Genomic DNA, 21,963 nt, shown 5'->3' with positions numbered 1-21,963 from the left:
TAAGAGAGAAAATATTTAAAACAGAATTATATATCAAACTTGGAGTAGTGAGAGAGAATACAGTAGATTAATGGCAGTTTCTGCCGTAGAAATTCTTGTTGAAAGGGAAATAATAAAGATTAGAAAGTACAATTAAAAAAAAAGTTTATCAGATACAGTAGTGGTTTCTCATGTATTTTACCTCCAGGAATTACAAAGTCATGGTCAAATGCTGTGGTGTGTAATTCAGGCTTGATAGGAAGATGTCTTATTAGTCAGATTGGTAATGTACAGGTTTGATCCTTTGGTTTCTAGGTTTTTTTTTTCTTTTTTTCTTTTTTGGCAGACTGTATTTTAAATATAATTGGGAAGGAATTATGTCTCTCTTCATTTGCAGAAAAATAAAAGGAAATTCAGTATTTCCTTTTGGAAGCATTTCTTTTGGAAGCTTTCCATCTCTGATTCAGCCTTTTCCCCCGTCCAACTGTCACTGTGACAAATGTACTTTCTGTGACACGGCTTGGAGAGTAAAGGGTCTTAGCTCATCTCTTGCTAAGAGTCTTTTGAACTGGAGCCTGGAAGTTTTTAATGGGCCAAAAAATTCATCAGGGTCCTTACCCTCCCTTTGCTTGTATGTGTTATTTGGTAGGAGCAAGGTAATCGATAATGCAATTAAACCTAGAATAATACTAATAAAAACTTTAACTGGAAAATATGCTTGAGGAGCATGTAGATATTCAATCAATACATAGATAGTTATTTCTTATATATCTTAGTGGAGCCTTTTCAGTTAGGTGCCGAGTTAGCATAACAACCTGTTGACGTTAGAATACACTGCAGCTGTGCACTTCTCCTGTCTATACGTCTCATAACTTGAGCCCTCGTCATAAAAGCCATTGAGGTGAGCCCGCCAGAGCTTGAGGGCCATTTCTAATGCAGGTTGTGCTTGCGATCTGGAGGAGCTGGGAGAAGAGCCACCCAGGCAGAAGGCAGGGCGTGAACAGAGATCCAAGGAAGGAAAGCCCTTAGACCTTTCTTTTTTTTCCTTTCCAGGAATAGAAGGGGGGCTGATAAAAGTTGGGATTCAGTGAGCTCAGGGGGTGAATGAATGAGGCTGGAGAACCTCTCAGGGACCCGATCACATGGGGTCTTTTAGAGCTTTGGTGAGGCGTTTGGGTTTTATCCTAAATACAACAGAATGATGTAGAAGGATTTCAGCGGGGCAGTAAGGAGATCCAGCTTATACTTCCAGTGAACTGCGGCTGTGGCTGCGGCAGCGGCTGCTTGGGATTGGGCTGATGGGGGATGGGTGGGTGGAGGCTGAGCGGCCAGTCAGGAGAAGGTGGTGGCGGGGACATTTTGGATGGAGAGTGGATATAGGCCGTTAAGGGGAAGGGAGGAATCAGGATGGTTTGTCAGAGGACTGCTTCTTGCCAAAATCTGAGGGCCTTACACAACGTTTAGTGCCTTTGAACATTCTCAGTGTCCTCTCTGAATCTGCACGCTTCCTGCCCCTCATTTTGGCTGCCTTTTCTGAGTCTTGTCTTCTCCTACCTCCCCCTTTCTCCATTTGTGAGTCATCTTTGTAGTTTACTTCTCTGTTTTCATCTCTAGAATTTCTCTACCCTCTCCTTCTAAGAAAGCACTTTTTGTTTCTCTCCGGTCACCTCTCTGCAGGCAGACAGGACAGGCCTTGGGTCCTGTCTCCTAACTGCAGCCGCGTTTCAGAATTTCTGTTTAGTTAATATGCTACTTTCTGAAATATCTAAAACGTAGTTATTTGTTCCCTCACCTTAAATTGGCTTCCTCTGTTGACTTCCCTTTTTTCTTTTTAATGGTTCCACCGTTTTCTGTCACCCAGATAGGATAACTTAGTAATCTTTGTTCATTATTTTTCTTTACTGCAGTTTGTTATGTAAAATCCAGTATCTTTCCTAAGTTGTCAGGGAAGAAACCGAAGTTCGGAAAGGTTGTCACCTGCTCAGGGTCACCCAGCTGGTCACTGGTGACATCCCTGTGTGAGCCCAGGTCTGACACCAGAGCCCATACTCCCAGTCACTCAGCTGTCCTATAGGCCGTAGAGCTTTGCGACAAAGATTTCCGAAGGACACCTGACCTCACTTTGTTCTTAAAATATTTCAGACTTTCAGAGGTTGAGATAACTGCTATTAACAGGTCACACTAGCTGTCTGAGTGTTCTCTCCGTAACCACTATACATACTTCATCTCTTTTATTAGACACAAAATAAATTGTTAGTTTGTTATGCCAGGTTATTCGTTTCTCCCCTTTTTGGAGGGAAAAAAAGAGATGAGTGATGTGTGCATGTTCTTCATTTTTGTTCTCCCCTAATCAATATATGAAAGGGACCATTTATCCATTGGTTTGCAAATATTGAATTTCGTTATTTAAAATAGTGTTGGCCGTTGGGTGAAGAAATTTTTTTAAAATTAAATTTCTTTCGTCACTAATGAGGCCAAATTTCATGTCTATTAGTTGCTATTTCTTTTCTGAATTACACTGATGATGATGATTTTTAAGTAGCTCTGAGATTAAGAAAAAACTTGGTAAAAATGAAATAAAAATGTGCAATCATTCTTTTAAGTTCTGCATCAGAAATTGGATTGAGAATGCCTTATTTATGACTTCTAAGTTTTAAAATAACTTTTACATTACTCATCTTTTTTTTACATCTGATCTTTATGAATCCTGGAAGTGGCAGGGCAGAGTCACCTCTTTATGGGAGACTGAGGCTCAGCCCGAGAATGTGCTGGGTCTGAGGCGGTACACATATGAGTTCATTTATGCAGACGTAAGTCCAAGAACAGTGCTCTGCCGCCATACCGCCAGACCTCTCTGCAGTGCTTGCGGATGTGGGCGAGGGCAGTAGACCAGACACGGAATCCTCACTGGCCCTTTGAGGACCGAGCCCAGAATGTTGGGTCCCTATGACATCAATCTGGAGAGTCTTCCGGAGTCCACCCTGACAGGCTCCATCATTTCATTAACTCAGCACGTAGTAGCGGAGCCCCTCCTCTTTGCCTGGTTTTGTGGATATAGCAGTGAACAAAATGGGTAGAAAAATCCTTAACCTCAGAGAGTTTACATTTGGGGTCCAGTAGAGCCACCCCGGTAGGGGCAGGGCTTACCATTCTTGACTTCCTCAAATCTAACACCTTTCTTTGCTTCCTGGCTCCCCGCCTTGTCGACTCTTTCCTATGGTTTTTACATCATCTCTGGCTTCTTCTGTATTTTCAGTGTTCCGCTGCTAAACACAGCAGCTAACAGGGGTGAGGGGCCTTCTGTTGTTCTTGGTTTCACCATTTCCTAGCTGCAGCTCTGAATCCTATCCTAAGTCTGGTTGTCAAGGGCAGGGCCCCGGGCCACCAGGGTTTTCCTGTGGGAACTCTTCTTCTGTCCCCTTTCTGTCTTGTCTTGATAGCTCTGTTGGAGCACAGACCATCACTTTTAACACCGTCGATGGTGAAACAGGTGTATAGTGAGTATGAGCTCACGGTGTATAAGGGGGTTACTGCTCCCCAGGAAGTTCTGTTTACCAGGGGCACGTAGTTTGCACTTGCATAGCTCCTCACGTCACAGCCCCAGTCTGGGAACCCCGACTTTAAGCACTGCCACTGTATTAGCCAGGGTTCTCCAGAGAAACAGAACCGGTAGGATACGGTCCTATATGTACATATATGAAGTGAGATTTATTATAAGGAATTTGTTCCTGTGATTACAGAGGCTGAGAAGCCTTCTGATTAGATGATTTGCCATCTGCAAGCTGGAGACACTGGGAAGCCAGCGGTGTACGTTCCAGCGGAGCCCAAAGGCTGAGAGCCAGGGCTGCTGGTGGTGCAAGTCCTTGTCCACGGGCAGGAAAGATCCTTGTCTCAGCTCAGCTCAGTCAGTCAGCCAGAAAGAGAATTCAAATTTATTTTGTATGTTTGTTTTATTTGAGTCTTCAACAGATGGGAGGAGGCCCGCCCATCCTGGGGAGGGCCCTCTGCTTTGGTCAGTGCTCCAACTGATGTGATAATCTCCTCTGGAAGCACGTCTCAGATACACCTAGAAATCTGATTCGATCTGGAAGCACGTCTCAGATACAGCTAGAAATGTGATTCGACCAGATATCTAGGCATCCTGTGGTCCGGTCAAGTTGACACATCACACAAACCTTCACAGCCACATCATCTCGTCCCTCTACCTATCCTGATAATGGGGCACCATTCATTTTGCTTTGGCTTTAGCTAATTTTTTTTTAATCATAAAAGTAATATATGTTGAGTGAAGACTATTTAGAAAATACAGAAAAATATAAAGAACATGCAAAGAACTATCGGTTAGGACTTGGGGGGAACTTACTGTTGTATGTGTGCTCACGTGTCCTCCTCATGCTTTCAGCGATTTTTACACACTGATCGTGTGTCTTAATTTGTGTAGCACCCCCTCCCTCCTTGAACACGGGTAGTTTTCAGGAGGCCCTGACCGTCTCATTCTGCCCCAGGAGGCTTGGATTTGTGCTGATGGTGCTGTCTGGGGTCTTTGTAAAAGCTGACTGTGCCCTCAAAGAAGCATGAAACCTAGAGGCAGACCTCACTGCCCAGCCCGCGCACTAGTTTTCTAACCGCTGCTTTTGTAAGTTTGTTCTGTTTCTTTCTTCCCGTTGGCCGTGTGTTCCTCCTTGTAGCACCCTGTTACCCTGCCCTTCTTAGGAAACACTCCTTCCCCAGGGGCGGTCCACAAAGCCTTTGTAAAAAAAAATTTTTTTTAAAATTCTTGACCTCTCCTCTAACATGACAACATGGCGAAGTCATTTTGATAATTCATGTCCACTTTATAAGGGCATCGTAAGGAAAGAGTCTTGTGGCCCAACAGTGGCCTGTGCAAGTTTTGTTCACATGGTGAGGCCACCCATTGTGATGCTTACAGGGGTGTCCAATGCATGACCCGTGGACCGCATGCGACCCAGGGTGGCTATGAATATGGCCCAACACAAAATTGTAAATGGTACTTAAAATGTTTTTTTTTTTTTTTTTTCCGCTCATCAGTTTTTGTTAATGTTTGTGTATTCAGTGTGTGGCCCAAGACAGCTCTTCTTCTTCCAGTGTGGCCCAGAGACGCCAAAAGGCTGGCCACCCCAGGCGCGGAAAGCTGGCTCCAGATTCAGGGCCGGGTGTGGCCCTTTAATCCAGCGTGCCCTCTCTGTGTGTCTTGGGCTCCTCTGTCAGATGCAGTGACGGATGCTTTCCGAAGCGGGTCCAGTGAGGACTGAATGAACTAATATAGGCACAGGAAGTGCTAAATAAATATTAGATGGTTATTGCACACACTTAAACCTAGTTTAGAAGCACTAGATTTGAAGGATTTTTCTAGTCAGTGGTGAGTGTTTACATTTCTTTGTGTTGAGCATAGTTCATTATGTGAAAATGGACTTAGACCCTGTCTGCTGCAGTTTTTCAGAAGGATTGGTTTCTGCCTTTAGGGACGTCTCATGGAATATTGTGTGTTCACATAGCAGAGTCTTAAGAAATGTGTTTTGCATTTGCTGGCCTGGTACCTGAGTTGTTGCTCATGGCATCTGCTGACCTTACACTGCACAGCTCCTACCAGGGAAAGTGGCTCTGCTCACGGCTCCCCCAGCGCAGCACACACTCGGAGAACCATGCGACACCTGTCCTGTCCCTGAGCTGGCTGATTTGATTGGGGTGTGACACTGGATGGCTACTTCTGTCATGGCCTTCCGCATGAAGAAAATGAGCTGGGCCAATCTGACTCTTAAACTTTAATTTGGGAAATGAGACGGCGGAAGAGCAGTGGGAGTTAAAGTTGAAGGAATGTCATAAACTAGTGTAAGGACGGTGAAAGGGCCCCACCAGACAACGGCAGGGCAGCACACCCGTCCAGTAAGCAGCAGTTCTCACAGCGAGAATTGATACGAGACAAGAAAAGCAATTGCAAGAGATTAAACACTCAGCAAGAACCAAGCTGTGTTAATAGCAAAGGCCAGGAGAGAAGATCCTGGGGGCTGGCTGTGAAGCAAGTTCACATTGTATCGTGGGCTCTCCGCAATTGTATTTTCATTGTTGGAGCCTTTATTCCTTGCATTCAATAGGCCCTACTTTATATAGGTCATGTAGTGCAGTTGACCCTTGAACATTGGGTTTGAACTGCACAGGTCAGTAAATAACATATCATACTGTAAATGTATTTTTCTCTTCCTTATGATTCTCTTAATATTTTCTTTTCTCTAGTTACTATTATAAGAATGCCATATATAGTACATATAACATACAGAATGTTTGTTTATCAATTTTATATTGTTGGTAAGGCTTCTGGTCATCAGTAGGCTATGAATAGTTAAGTTTTTGGGGATTCAAAAGCTATGGGGGGTTTTCGACTGCACAGAGGGAGGGGTCCATGCCCCTTACCCCTGTGTTGTTCTAAGGATCAACTGTCCTTATTCCCACCTAAAGGATTCCCTCATTTTGTTCCTAGTGCGTTGACTGTCTCCTCTAGAGGTGACAATGACTTAAACCCACTCTTTAGGATCCTGTTCAAGCCCTCCCATTCCATGCTGTGTTTTCCTGATGACTTTAACATTTATTTATTTATTTTTTTAAGCTCTACCTCCATGAACTCCTCTGGAGTTTGTAACCTGGCTCCTCAGTTCCTATGCACTATGTGATGGTGGTCCCTCACGGACAGAGGTTACAAACTCCGTAGGGCAGCTGTTACATTCCCTTTGAATTTTTTTAGTGCACTGCACACTGAGCTGTGCCATGTGAGTGTTATATGCAAGTCATTGGTCATTTCCCATGGCATTTCTATGAACTCTGTGACCCTGGTTTAATTTGGGGCACAAAAAGAGGGGCTTTAGCCCCTCCTTTGAGTGAAAGTTGTTTTACCCTTTTAAAAATTTAAAGAGAATAAATATTAAAACATTTGAGAGAACTGGGGCAGTTATATAGTATCTTGGTTTTGTTGGACAAGTAAGTTTCTTGTTATGTTGGAACTGTGGAAAAGCTCACGTGCATTAAGCTAGAATAACACCTGACATCTAAATCCCTACTAATATTTATTTTGGGCCTTAAGCATATATTGTGGTTAACAAGGTAGCTTGTTTGGACATTTTACCTGTTTGTGGTTTTCTTTTTCTCTCCCCTTTCTTGAAGATGTTTTAGAAACCACTTTGTTTGCTCAGGTACTATATTCATTAGCAAACTGTGTGAATAGTTTTGTGTGTTGTCATTGAACTTTAATCCCTGATCTGTAAAAACAATAAAAAAAGTAATAGGATAATGAACAGTCATATACCCTTTCCTAGACCCACCAACTGTTTAACATTTCGTGGCATTGAAGTCATCTCTTGTTCTCTGTACATGCACTTGCCATGTGACTGTCTCTGGCCGGCCCTTGGGGACAGTCCTTGGGTCGGCCACCTACTCCTGTTCATTTAGCCCTGTGAGCTGCGGGTAGGGCCATGTGCTGCAAAACCTACCAGTGTCGGAAGTGGGGACTCTGGGTCAAGCAGATTGCTTCAGAAAGTGAGAGGGCGCATGTTAGTTAGATGTGACATTCTGATTATTTTTAGTTTGTAGATGGAACTTTCAGTACATTCTATGTGTGGCTTGCCCAAAGCCTCATACCTGGGATATGACAGAGGCAGTATAGGAACCTAGGTCTGTAGGATTATAGAGCCTTCCTTGTTTTCACAAACCACACGGCCTCTAGTTTATTTTTCCTTTGATTTCTCACCTGTGAAATTGGATCCTTAGACTAAATTGTCTCTAAGAATATATCCTCTGCTGAAGTTCTTTAATTGAGGCCGTGACTTGATATCCAGATACCTCCAGGTGTCAGAGGTCAAGAAGATACTTTAAATGAGGCCAATGACAATAGGGAATATTGGGACAAATGGTAACTGAAGGGTTTGAGAGACCTGAAATTGGAATTTTAATGAAAGGGATGGCTGAATAAGTAATTCTGTAGGGTCACCACCTTTTGACAGTCAGATTTAGGTGATTCCCTGTGCATGTCAAGCTATCCTAATTTTTAGCATACAGTCTTGTCATTATAATTTGTCAGCCTATCAACTGTTCTTGTTTTCTATGAAGTGTAACTGAGAAGGTGCAGGGCAGGAGTGTGTTGGCCTGGATATACTTTTTCATATGTAAGCACTTCCATCTCTCTCTCTCTCTCTCTCTCTCTCTCTCTCTCTCTCTCTCTCTCTCTCTCTCTCTCTCTCTCACACACACACACACACACACACACACACACACACACACTACGCAACTTCGACAAGATCATACAACTAGTGAATAGTACAACCAAAAGCTCATCAAAGCTGCTCAGGTAGAGGTAAGATGAAGAGCTCCATTCAGCTGGTCCTTGTCTCCTAACAGAGTGGTCCCCAAAGAGACAGCACCCTGCAGAACACAACCTGAAAACCAGTGACCGAGTCTCTTACCTTCACTTCATAGGTAGGATATGAAAGCACAGCTTTGGACAACTAGCTTGATGGCACACACCAAGTGCAAGGAGAGCTTTAACTAGAATCCAGGTTTTGGTATAGAATCCTAGTTTTAGTATAACCTTGGGAGGCATGAGAGGACAGTAACAGGAGCACCTGTGAGTGAGGAACACATGGTCCAGCAGTTGGATGGCACATCCCAGAGAACAGCTGCAAAGGACACAGTTTGGTGGGGGGGGGGGCACGGCGTGAGGGTGTGTGGGGGTGTGTGTGTGTGTGTGTGTGTGTGTGTGTTTCCTCCTCTATAAAGTGGACATAAGAATAGTGCCTGCCTCCAAGTTGCGTAGTGTGTGTGTGTGTGTGTGTGTGTGTGTGTTTCCTCCTCTATAAAGTGGACATAAGAATAGTGCCTGCCTCCAAGTTGCGTGTGTGTGTGTGTGTGTGTGTGTGTGTGTGTTTCCTCCTCTATAAAGTGGACATAAGAATAGTGCCTGCCTTGAAGAGTTGTTATATTTAAATGAATCAAGACCTGTAACTCTCACATTATAAGGTATGGTAAATCGAAAAATGGCCCTCCAGAGATGTCCCTTTCTAATTCCCTGAACCTGCCTGTTATTTTTATGTGGCAAAAGGGACTTTGCTTATGGGATTAAATTAAGGACCTTGAGATGCTGAGGTTATCTTGGGTCATCCTGGTGGACCCATTGTAATCAGAGTTGTCCTCAAAGGAGTCAGAGAAAGAGATATGATGGCAGAAGCAGAAGTTGCAGTGAGAAGGTTCGTGGCCAGGGGCTGTGGGCCAAAGAATTTGGGCATCCTGTAGAAGCTGGAAAAGGCAAGGGAGCAGACTGTGCCCTAGAGCCTCCAGAAGGAACATAGCCCTATGAGAGCAAATGAGGCTTCCGACCTCCAGAATTATAAGATAGTACATTTCTGTTGTTTTAAACCACTAAGTTACAGCAGCAGTAGGGAACTAATACGGGTTAGCGGTACTTTCTATTCTCACTGTAAGAAAGATTGTTTTTGATCAAAGGGATCTGTGGCCAAGGACAGTTTGAAAACCAGTGGGCCAGGCGATTGCCAGCGTGGCCTTTTCAGCCACAAGCCTGTTGTGGCAGGTGTTCTCTGTACCCAGGACCCAGCTGGAGTAGACTCAACCTTTGTGTACGGTGCACTTGAAAGCTGGGTAAGGTGTAGTGAAGGTTGGGTGGTGGTCTCCCGTGTGGACCTCCTTGTGGGATTGTATGCAGGTCTCCAGTCAGTCACTCCTGAAGGCTTCTTTATGATTAATTGGCTGTTTTAGTAAACAGGATCTGGTTGTTGGTTATGTGCCATATTGGTTCTTGAGCCCTGCACTCCATCCAGGTGCGTGCATTTGCCTGGGGTGTATGGATCTTTGTGGACTCAGCTTGTTTTCCTTTTACCCCATAAAATCATCAATTCGAGTCATCCTAGTGACATTAGAACATGCTTATTCTATGACTAAGAAGAACTCACTGCACAGCCAGCCCAGTGGAGCTGGATTTGGGGAGTTAGGGCTGGGACTGCCTTAACGTAAGAGTTCCAGGGACCGTGCTGGCCCACGAGCTACTCCCAGAAACAGCCTGTGATTTGCCCTTCAGGCCTCAACTAGCCCAGCAATGCATTTTGTGCTTATGAGATGTTTGCACAGCTTTTTAAATCTACAAAGTGAGTTATTTACTTTCTTTTTTTACGCATACAGGGAGGCCATATGCTGTTCTTGTGTAAAGTGCAGCTGCTGGGTTTGTAAATGTGGAAAACATGAAGCAAAATATGAAGCTAGTCTGCAGTCCTAGAGGAATTTTGTTTTCCTTCCAAGGCACTTGGATTAACATCAGCATTATTTCCTTGGCATCAATCTGGCGTGAAGGATATTAAGTTCTTAGAATCCGTACCCTGCTTTCCTCTAAAACATTGAAGAATTTCTGCGACGTGTTTTGATATGCAGAATGGTGACAGAGGTTCCCTTGGCAGAGCTTTTGCATATTTGATAATCTAGTGATTTAGGTCTCTACATGCAGAGGAATGTGAGCTTCTAGGTGCAATTTGCCCATTTGAAAAAAGGTTTCAGAATCCAGTATGGTTTGTGAAGAATCCTCTGCTTTAAATTTAATGAGTGAGAAAGGCTCATTCAGTTGCTGTGTCATTTTTCCCCTGTTCAAGCCCAGAATTCGAGAACATTTCCTCGAGTGTCCCCAGTACCGCTTTGGGTGGGGGGTGGGAGGAGATGCAGGAGAGGACAACCTTATTAGCCAGGCCAGGCTCATGCCTTCCGGGGTTATAGCACACCCAGGGACTGCCTAGAAGTTCAGTTTGCGCGGAGCAACCCCGTCGAGAGGGGTCCTGCTCTCCCCCAAGTGCCTCTATGGGTCTGATGGTTCGTAGTCTTAACTGAAAGCTGTTAATAGCTGGCTGTGCTATGGAAATAATTTCCCTGTGTCACCAAGAGTGAGCGGCGGGAGCTCAGCTTGTGTCTGGAGGCTCTCCACACCCGGCTTAAAGTGGGGCTTGGATCTTTCCGTGTGTGTCTTCCATCGCAAACTCAGCAGCTCTCAAATATAATTCCTCAACTCTCAAACCGCTCCTAACCCTGTAAAGGCGTTGCTTGTATTTTTTCCTCCCATTTGTCTACGGCTTGAGCAATCTAAAAATTCCAGTGGGGAGATTCTGAAGTGGCAAGTTCATTTGAAGAGCACCGATTACGTTAAATCTTTCAAGGTAGCTGTGCTTTTTGCGAGCACGCTGGCTTGGCCTTGTCCATCACCTGGTGTCATGTGAGCTTTGAAGGTGTTTCAAGGGAGCCGTGTGCTTCAGGGTACTCAGGAATTAGCAGGCAGGAGAGGATGGGGGCGGGGCATGGAGGCCCATGCAGGTGAATTTTCCATTTGCTTGGAATTCTGCATTTGAGCCATTTGGACAACTAGTTGACATCTGGGTAAAGGACCTGGGAATAATGTGAAATCTCTTGAAAGTTGGAATGATGAAATAGAAAGGACATCTGTGGAAGCTGGAGAAAGCGAAGAGTCGGTTCTTTGCCTCCAGGACTACTGGCCTCCATTACCAGCAGTCTAAAATGTTTGTGACCTTGATTGAGTCACTAACCTATCTCTGACCCTACTTAAGATAAGGTAACACCAACACCTACCTGCAGGCTGATTATAAAGAGTAAATGACATATACTATTCAAGTCAGTTAGCATAGAATAAACACTCAATAAAGGCAGTTCTGTCTAGTGCACCCCCACCCCCAATCTTTCCCCTGTAGAGGGGTGTTACCAGCCTTTGTAACTAGTGAATTAAGACTGGTTGAGTTTCATGTGCAATGATATTGGAGAAAACATTATCCTTTGCATAAAGCAATTTTGTGGTTTTTTTCATAGACTATACTGAATCTAGTAAGTTGTCTTATGATCTTATATTATGTTTAGAAAGGCGGATGATACCTATAAAAGTGTAAACTGCATGGGAGAAGAAATACATTTAAAATGTACTAAGTAATGGAAAGGTGATAAATTTGTGATTATTAAAAGGATGGAGTTTGGTATGGTACAAATTTTTAAACAATAAAAATTTTGCATAACACACTCTAGTAACACCAGAAGGAAGTCAACAAAAAGGAAAAATGAGTGAGGAAAATGGTTATATTCTAAAATAAATTGATATGACTACAAAGTGCAGAAGTTAGACAACAACATGCTTCTTACATAGAAGAAGTATATCATAATAGCTGTGCAAATGAACCCAAATTTAATCTGCTATATTATAAACATTTCAACTAACAGAATTAGGAATTATGAAATAAAGGCTGGAAAGCTGATGTATTTAAATTTTAACTTTACATAGAGCATCCTATCTTGATCATATGAACCATGGTTTTTAAGGATCCTGACTTGGTATTTTGGATAAAATACTCAAAGGAAGCAGCTCCAGAGGGAAGGTGTAATTTATACCAGCATCGGTAATCACACACACGTGCATGCGTGTGTATATTTACACATACTAGTAATATATATATAAATGTACATAATGTGTAAGTAAATATAAACGTACATAAACATAAATATATATACACATATATAAACATAAATGGAACCAGCTTCATGTCCCCGTTGAGAACTGACAAAGCCAACATTAGCAAAATAGAATAGTACAAAGTTATTAAAAATAATAATGAGCCCACACACTATTCATATTTGGAAATAGGTGCCTGATGTAAATTAAAACAGGAAAGTACTATTGTGGGCCCTGTCTCAGGGACATGGGGAAGCAGAAGGCTGTCAGTGGTTGCCTCAGGAACGCAATATTCTAGAGTGGGAAAATAGAAACCATGAGTAAACGTTGGCTAAATAAGGTAATGAGTGCTATGAAGAAAACAAAATGGCCAAGGAGTAGAGGGGGGCTTAGAGCAGAGGGGTGACATCATTTTAGAGCAGGTGATGAGAGGGAGGGGGTTCTTAGCTGAGCCTTCGGTGTGGAGAAGGTCCCACCAAGTGACAGTGGGGGAGGGAGGGAGCCGGTGCTTCCAGGGCGCTTAGAACGCAATGCGCTCGGCCTGTGTGAACCAAGACCAGGCCAGTGGCGCTGGACCTTAGAGAATAATTGAACGGTTGCCTAGATTACAGTGGAAACTGAGTTATTTTTGAATTGCCTAAGTAGCTAGGCTCTACTTCTTTATGGTTAAAAAAATGTTATGTTGTAGTTGTGAAAATTATGTCAAAAATACAGAAGTTTATGAGACATATTTTGAAGAAGAATAACAAAGCAAATATCCACAGACCTACCACCAGTTATGAACTAAAATACTTTTAATCCCCTCGCAGCTTCTGGACTGTATGGCTCGCCCCAGCCCCCAGTGTGGAACATTGTGTGGCCTTTGAGATAACGATTTACTTGCTGTTCTGTGACTTAATGACCTTTCTTTGCAACCCAAATGTATAGTGTAGCTTGTTTTCAATTTTATGTGAAAGAACCATACTGTTTGTATTCTTTTGTGACTTGCTTCTTTCTCTCCAAGTTGAGATTCGTTTGTGTTGCTCTGTGAAGTTTTAGTTCGTTTTTACTCTGCAGTATATGACTATAGTGTAACTTAGTCACTTGTTCTGTTCATTGGTATTTGTTTTTTATTTTCCGCCCAGTGTTTGGCCATTATCGCGATCAGGTCTGTGGATTTTCTAGTCTACAGAGTGCACATGTGCCAGAGTTTATCTGGGGAATTTACTTAGGAAAACAATGTCTGGGTTTTAGGATATCACCAGATTTGCTAGACAATGTCAAACTCCTTAAAAAGTAATCGGCTCATTTTTACTCTGATTAGCAGTGTCTGGGGCTTTCTGTTGCTGCATGTACAGGATCCCACCAACACTTGAGGTTGCCAGACTTAGTAATTTTTGCCAGTCTGATGGGTGTGTGGAGGTATCTTGAGGTTTTTCCTTTTCACTTTTATTATCACTAATGAGTTTGAGCATCTTTTGATGTGGTTGTAGACTATGTGGATCTCCTTCACTTGCTTTTCTGAAGCGCCGATTCAAGTGTTTTTCCCAGTTTTTTCTTGGGGTTCTGCTTTACCGCATTGTATAGTAGCTATTTATACCTTATCTGTGTGTGCTTATCTTTCCTTTTTTTAAGTCTTTATTTATTTTTTTAAAATTTAATTATTTTTAGAGAGAGGGGCAGGGAGGGAGAGAGTGAGGGAAAGAAACATCCATGTGACAGAGAAACAGCGATCGGTTGCCTCTCACACACACCCCCACTGGGGACCTGGCCTGCAACCCAGGCATGTGCCCTGACCAGGAATCGAACTGGTGACCTTTCGCTTTGTGGGATGATGCCCAACAACTTAGCCACACAGCCACGGTCTTTTTTATGTCGTTAAGTATTTAAAACTTTAATGATACGGTGTTGTCTTGACTGCCTCCTGCCTGTGCTGGATGGCCATCTGACTGATTGGGACGATAATGGGGTGACTGAGCCACAAGTCTTTCATCAACCAGCAGGTTTGCTTGCACTTGTTTACATGGAGTCGGGCAAAGGTGTACAAAACTTCCTGAGGTGGCGGCTCTGAATTAGCAGAGTGACACATTCACTACATTTGGTTGGCCATAAGCCATGCCTGGATTCAAGGGGCAGGAAAATAGACTCTGCCTATTGCTGGGAGAGCTGCAGAGTCTGCTTGAAAAGTGCTTACAGGGAGGGAGAGAGTTGTGACCACACGTGCAGTCCATCACATCTTACGTTATGATTTGTGCTTGTCTTCCATACTCTAAGGGGAAGAAATCGTAGTCCTACAGCATCTCCTCAGGGTTTTCTAAGGTTTTGCCTTTTACCTTGAGGTCTTCCTGCGTGTTTTTTTTTTTTAAAAATTATATTTTAAAAAGAAAAAGAGCTTGAGAACAACAGGATAACCCTGAATTAGAAGAAGAACGGTGTTTCAGAAGCTGTGGCAGCGGGGATGTTGGTGCTGGGGGAGGCGATGCACGTGTAGGCCCTGGAAGTCATCTTCCGCCCGATTGGGCTGTGAACTGAAAACTACTCCCAGGAGTAGTCTACTTCAAACATTCTGAAAAGTTCAAAGCGAAGCTATGACAGCAGATGAAAGAGCTGGTGAGCATTACTAGAAAGTTTAAGAAGTGCTAGAGAAATCAGCTTGTCCAAGGGCATTGGGGAGCCATTGTGTGTAACTTGGGGGTAAAGAATCGGTTAAAGAATACCAAGTAGCATTGAATAATTTAAAAATAAAGACTCTTGCTTTCATTCCTTGTTGTTAGCTATAATACAGTGAAGTAAATAAAGGAGAACGATTACTTTTACCATCCTACCATCTTATTAAAAACAGCCCTCACTGTTTTACACTGTTGCCTTCACTGTCTTGTCCATATTTTTTGTGAGAAGAATATTCCAGTCAGCAGTTATGGATTGCGTTTATTTTTTTCTTCTACTTTTCAGCTTGCTTGACATGAATTTCATTTGAACACGGTCTGCCAGTACTCATTGTTCTGAGACTGGAGCCATAAGGCGTGCAGGAGTCAGTGAGCAGCTCCTTAGAAAGTGCGTTAGACCAGAGGCAGGCCTGTGCCTTGGCCAGGGCCTGGGATTTGGACAGATGGCCCTGGACTAGAATCAAGCCTTTGCTGTTGGGGTAGCTGTGCAACTTTGTGCAAATTATTTAACATCTCTAAGCTTTAACTCTCCATTGTAAAATGGCAATAATCTTTATTTTACTTATCTTGCAATAGTATTGAATAAGATAGAAAAAATATTACCTACCGTGGAATGTGGCTCATAAAATAAATGTTACCTTGTGTTAGAAGTAGGTTTCCTACTATTTTCTATTAATATTCAATAAAAAAAGACGAGGACCTCTGTAAGTCTTGCAGAATGAATTCTTCCTAACATTTAAGCTGGGCCTTTAGTTACCCTCCCTACTGTGGGTTTTTAAAAAATATTTTTATTTATTTTATTTTTTAATGAAACCTCTTTCTGCATCTTCTGGATTCTCTGCCTAGAGTTTGACAATCAGTTAAGGGCATCTGGTTGGCTGGCATCAAGCTTTTGAGACCCTTGTATGTGTGTATCTGTATGTGTATGTATTTTTTAAAAAATATTTTATTATATTTAGAGAGAAAGGAAGAGAGAAGGAGAGGGAGAGAAACATTAAAGTGTGGTTGCCTCTCACATGCCCCCATCCAGAGACCCAGCCATAACCCAGGCATGTGCCCTGACTGGGCGTCGAACTGGCGACCCTTTGGTTTGCAGGCCGGTGCTCAAGCCACTGAGCCACACCAGCCAGGGCTGTGTGTGTATTTTAAAAAAATTTTTTCATGTAGTTTACATTCAACATTACTGTATTTTGCCGTGTATAATGTACACTTTTTGCCCAAATATTTGAAAGAAAAATAAGGATGTGCATTATACATGGGTATAATAATACATACCATGGTATAACAACCCTGTGTATAATGTACAGAAAATCGTGGGTGCACATTATATGCGGCAAAATATGGTATTTTGTATTGGTTTCAGGTGTCTGCATCGTGGTTAGACAATCATATGCTTTACAAAGTGTTTCCTCCAATATTTCCAGGACCCCCCTGGCACCATACGTAGTTACTATATTATTGGCCGTGTTTCCCGTGCTGCACTTTACATCCCCATGACTATTGTGTAACTGCCGATCTTCACTTGAGACCGTTGTATTTGAAACCTCGGTCGCCAGCCAGATCTCACTGAGCCCTGGGAGATACTATCCGGAGGTGGGAGTGCGTTCACAGCCTGAAGGAATCGGTCAGGCTCTGCCCTGATGAAGCAGAGAAAGGGAAGGTGTCTTAGGGAGCAAGGTGAAGCTGTCAGAGCCTGGGAGGAAGCGTCTGAGGAGGCAGTAACCATTTCTCTGGCGCCTGCCCTGTGCGGGAAGGGAGCGTCGAAGACAGAGGCAACCCCGGGAGGGCACCAGGGGGACCACGACGGCTGGCCCGCGGCGCAGGACTCGGGTTGCGCCTCTTCGTAGATTGAGGAGGGGACAGCTCTCCAGCCGTATCGCCCACGGGAGGAATAATTGTCTTCTCAGCCTTGACTTAACAACGAGGACGCAAGTCATGGTCAAATCTCTCTCTCCAGGTCTCTCGGCAGCCCAGCGGAAGTTTGCCCACTCTCTCAGAGACTTTAAATTTGAGTTTATCGGCGATGCGGAGACTGACGATGAACGCTGCATAGGTACGTGAAGGTGAGGCTTGGGTTTGCTCTCCTTGGCTTTGTCCACCAAATAACTCTTCCTTTCTCTTGATAGATGCTTCCTTGCGTGAATTTTCTAATTTTTTGAAGAACCTAGAAGAACAGAGAGAAATCATGGTGAGTCGTGGGATGTAAATTAGCAAGTCCAGCTTTAAGCGGGGAAAACCTGGGTTTACACCTGGTTCTGGTAGAGCTTTGATGTATGTATCCGTGGGGGACGTTGTGCAGAGAGCCCTGTATGAGGTTTCAGGGGCTCGAGTTTTAGTTCCTCAGTGGTGGTGCTGAGTGTGGCGAGATCTTGGACAGGCTGCTGAACCTCTAGACCTGTTTCTTTATCTGTAAAATAGTGGGTTGGATTCTCTCAGTGCCATCCAGATATTTGTAACCAGTAGAGCATTTTCATTTAGATTGTGTCTCACGCAGAACATTAATGTGTCAAAAAAAATAAAAGCAGAAAAACTTATGTCGAGGCACAGGCAGAGCAGGGTGATGTTAGAGCTAAGTCTGTAGATTTCAAGGCTGTGTGGGGAAGGGGAGCACTCAAGCCTGGAAGTATTCGAAATCCCACTTTGCCTTGACATTCTTCATCCCAGCAGTAGTAATAATAGCGACGCCACATTGGGTGTTCTCCACGTGTTTGATGCTATGCTGAGTGCGTCAGGTGGATGATCTTACTTACACTTAGCAATGCATTTTGAGTGTATTAAAATGATACTTGTTTACTTTTCTTAAAAGCTTGCATTTACCTATTATTGGCTGATGCTCATTCATCCCACAAAGATTCACAATAGAATTGGAAGTGGATTATGGCACACTATCTATTCTCACCTGTTTTTTCAGGTGTTGAAAAAAGGACACACTAGTTTTTTCTGTGTTCTTGAGAATGAGTACTACCTAGAATTTTGTTAAAGTGTAAGTGCCTGAGTGTGTTCAGATGTATGTGGTGGGCGCAATAATATTGAACATGATAGCTAAGGTATTTAACCTTTACTGTGTGCCCAGTACTGGTCTGAGCGGTTTACCGTATATTAAGTCATTTAATTTTCACATCAACTGTATGGGACAGACTGTTATTCTTTTCCCTCCCTCCTTCTTAATTCTTTTTAATCATCATCTGAGGTTGTATTATTGACTTGAGAGAAAGAGAAAGCAAAAGAGAAAGAAAGGAACATTGACGTGAGAGAGAAACATTGATTGGTTGTCTCCCGTATGTGCCCCAACTAGGTTTGGGTGTTGAACCCACAACCGAGGTATGTGCCCTGACTGGGAATGAAACCCACAACCTTTTGGTGTATAGGACGGTGCTTCAGCCAACTGAGCCACCCCATCAGGGCACCACCCACCTTCCTAGCCAGGTTTCTAGATGTTACTATAATCTCATGGGTAGTATTTGGTGGTATTTCTTTCTGGCAGAGTTGGAGCAGGGGAAAAAGTGGGAGGTGGGGCACTGATTTTGATTTGAAAGTGATAGGAACATAAGGTCCCTAAAAGCCCTACTATAATTTGCACTGTAGCCTAAATTCTGAGATAATTTGTATATATTGAAAATACTGTAGAGGGCATGTGAAGGTACTGTGGTTTTGTTACGTTTTTCTGGCACAGGCTGACACCTTCAGCCATTGTACATGCGATCCTGTCCTCACTGATTTTTCAGCTGCGTGAGGGTAGATGACCGTAGGGCCGTCACCTTTCCGCTCCATGAAGTGGGTGTGTGTGTGGGTGGCGGTGAGAATGCACGTTCTTAGCTTTTGTTACTAGTGTGGACTTTTGTCTCAGCCGTCTTGGATGTTATGTGGACTCGCCCAGGATCCTGAGCGTTCAGCACATGTGTGTTGGATCACCTTTTGCCTTTTGCGTCCCAGTGACTGTTTAGAATCTGAGCACAGAGGCAAACAAAGCCAAGTCCTTGCCCACAGGGAGGTTGCATTCTAGAGAGGGGAGGTGATAATAAAAACAAACACACACAGGCTACATTGGCAGCTTGTGATAAACACTACACAATTTAATAAGGAAGGGTAAGTGGCCAGAGAATGGGGCGGGGTCCATTTATAGCTAGAACAGTGAGGGAAGGCCTTTCCACAGAGGATGGTCTGAGGCGTTCTGATACCTAGGGGAAGAGAGTTCTGGTCAAGGTGCTGAATTTTAGCTCTGCAGAAATACTGCGTGACCACTGACCACTGTCTGTCTTGATACCCTGTTTTTGCTTTATGTTCCTTGAATGGAATTGACTAGTCAAAAAGCTGGAATGTGCCTGTAGCTCCAGGCTGTGGATAGATAGCATGGTTCTCAGAGCTATTGTTAGCTGTCTTACTGATTTAATCTTCTCCATCTTGGGTTGGAGGCCAGTTTTCAGGGCAGCGTAGAAGAATTTGATGTTGTCTGAATAAGGCCATGGACTTCAGAGAGGAATGGGACTGTCTGTTACAGCCCTTTTGTGGGCACAGCAATACCTGCTGGATAGGAGGAAACTGTGTGAAGCCAGAATGCAGAGGGCCCAGCTGTGACCAACTGTAGAATTAACAGGACTCTCACGCTGCCTTTTTTTTTTTTTTTTTTTTTAGCTAACATTTTTTGTTTGGAAAATTTTGAGCATGTACAGAAGTAGAGAAAAAATATAGTTAAAGCATACACATTCATCGCCCAGCTTCAATAACTGTTGCCGTGCAACCAATCTTGTTTTTCCTGTGCCCTTTGCTACTCCCCCCCCGCCCCCGCCCATTATTCTGACAGGGAGCCCAGTATCATCCATAAATACCTTAGTTTGTAGCTCTAAAAGATAACTCTTTTGTATCACAGTATCCTTGTCACACTTAAAACAAAGAACGATCCCTCCATATTACAAAGAATCAGATCATATTCAGATTTTTCTGATGTTCATTCACATTTTGTCATTCCTACTCCCTCCTCCAGTAACAGTTGGTTTGTTTGAATCTGGATCCAAACACAACACATCGGATCGATAAGTTTCTAAGTCTTTTTTAATCTATAGGTTCTTCCTCTTCCCCTTCCACTCCTCTCCTCCGCCCTTGGCAAGAAGGTGTTTTTCTATTAGCTTTAAAGGACCTTTAAGAGACTTGCTTTCTACATTATCAGTTATAATAATGAAGTTAATAAAAGTTAAAAAGTTTGTCATTTAACTCACATTGATGTTATTTGTGTGTTTCTGTCTAATCTTGATAGCCAGCGGTCACTTTTTTTTAAAGCGTGTAAATTGTATAGAATTATTTTGGCTACCTTTGTGCCTTTAAATAGCTTTGCATACTTATGAAAAACACCTTCGATGCTTTATTAGACACCAGCCTTAAACGTTTGAATAAGAAAAGATGCCTCTTTCAAGAAGCGTCTACTGTGGTTCTGGAGAATGTGTGGTAAAGAGAGAATTACAACACATTAGATTAGGTGCAGTAACAGGGGTGGAGAGTGTGGCCACGTGGGGTTGGGGAGCAGCCGTGCTCCAGGAAGGACTGACAGAAGAAATGGTGTTCGAGCAGGAGCTCAGGGGGCCGAGATGCCTAGGAGGCTTTGTATGGTTTCACAGGCTCATGCGTCCCCAACACTGTGACCATGCTATAAGGATAATCTTTAAGTAGTTGGATGCCAGTGCATTCTGAGAAAAACTTTTTTTTTTTTTTAAATAAATAAATGAGAAGAGAAAATATTTCCTTTTTCTTTTTAAAATTTTATTTATTTTTTTTAGACAGAGGGGAAGGGAGGGAGAAAGAGAGGGAGAGAAACATCAATGTGTGGTTGCCTCTCTCGTGCCCCTAGCTGGGCACCTGGCCTGCAACTTGGGCGTGTGCCCTGACTGGGAATCGATCCAGTGACCCTTTGGTTTGCAGGCTGGTGCTCAATCCACTGAGCCGCACCAGCCAGGGCGAAAAACTCTCATTTTACATTAAATATTATAAACCAGCAGCATGTTGAAAACCACATTTAAAAAAAAATAATACAAAAAGACAGATGTAAATCAAGGTACAAATATTCTAAAGTGGGTTCCCAGAATTTAGGAAAGGCTTAGTGGTCACTTAATCTCTAAAAGCAATTAGTATTTTCTGAAGTCCTCAATTAAATGATGGTGCAGTATAATAATTGTATATTCATAAGTAAGACTGAGTCATCAAAATGTTAAAAAAATATGTGTTTTAGAAGGCAAAGACCAATGCCAAATATTTTTAAAAAGCAGTCTGTTTCCTAAATAAAATGTTAAAAGAGGATTTTGGGTTTTAAGGGATAAAGTCATCTGGAAGCTCAGTGATCCAGGAACAAATTCTTCCTTGTTGATTTTGCTCCACTGGGTATATATATCTTGACATGCCTAATCTGTGTACTGAACAGAATATGTGTATACATACACACCCCCCCACCCATTCATTCCAACAGTGAGTGCCTACCCCTTGCCACGTGCTCTGCCACATGCTAGAGAAATGCGCGGTTCCTACCCTCCCGTGGTTGGGCGTCCATTGTGCGCGATTGCCCGAAGCATGACACTGCAGCCTGCCGTGGGATAACAGGGCAGGCATTTTGCCGACGCCACGCCTGAGCGGAGTTCACAGGTGAACCAGAGTCAGCCGGATAAGGGGAGATGGAAGTGCGGCACTCCTTTCTTCCTTGAGGAAAACAAATGGATTTTGGAAAAGAGGGAGGGATGTGTTTGCCTGTGCTCCCGCTGGGGTCCAGATCTGCAGCTATTAAATGAGTTGTTGGGGAGGGAAGTGGAAAGAAGGCCGGTCTCGCCAGTCAGAGTGTTTGCCTCCATCCACAGAAGT

The 21,963-nt window shown here is 43.3% G+C and overlaps 1 protein-coding gene across 3 annotated transcripts in view; it reads left to right on the top strand.

Moving 5' to 3' along the window:
- ARHGAP10 (Rho GTPase activating protein 10) overlaps positions 1 to 21,963 on the top strand; it is a 241,326-nt gene that overhangs the window by 50,521 nt on the left and 168,842 nt on the right. For all 3 annotated transcript variants that reach the window (XM_054562719.1, XM_054562717.1, XM_054562721.1), the window contains exons 2-3: positions 17,084 to 17,179; positions 17,253 to 17,314. In XM_054562719.1, coding sequence (XP_054418694.1) covers positions 17,084 to 17,179; positions 17,253 to 17,314 — 158 coding nt within the window. The remainder of the gene's footprint in view (positions 1 to 17,083; positions 17,180 to 17,252; positions 17,315 to 21,963) is intronic.

Source organism: Pteronotus mesoamericanus, unplaced genomic scaffold, assembly GCF_021234165.1.
Source record: "Pteronotus mesoamericanus isolate MK-2021 breed Mesoamerican mustached bat unplaced genomic scaffold, CSHL_Meso_final contig_163, whole genome shotgun sequence".
NCBI classification, from domain to species: domain Eukaryota; kingdom Metazoa; phylum Chordata; class Mammalia; order Chiroptera; family Mormoopidae; genus Pteronotus; species Pteronotus mesoamericanus.
Note: the sequence above shows the minus strand (reverse complement) of the source record. Positions and strands in the feature narration are given on the sequence as shown.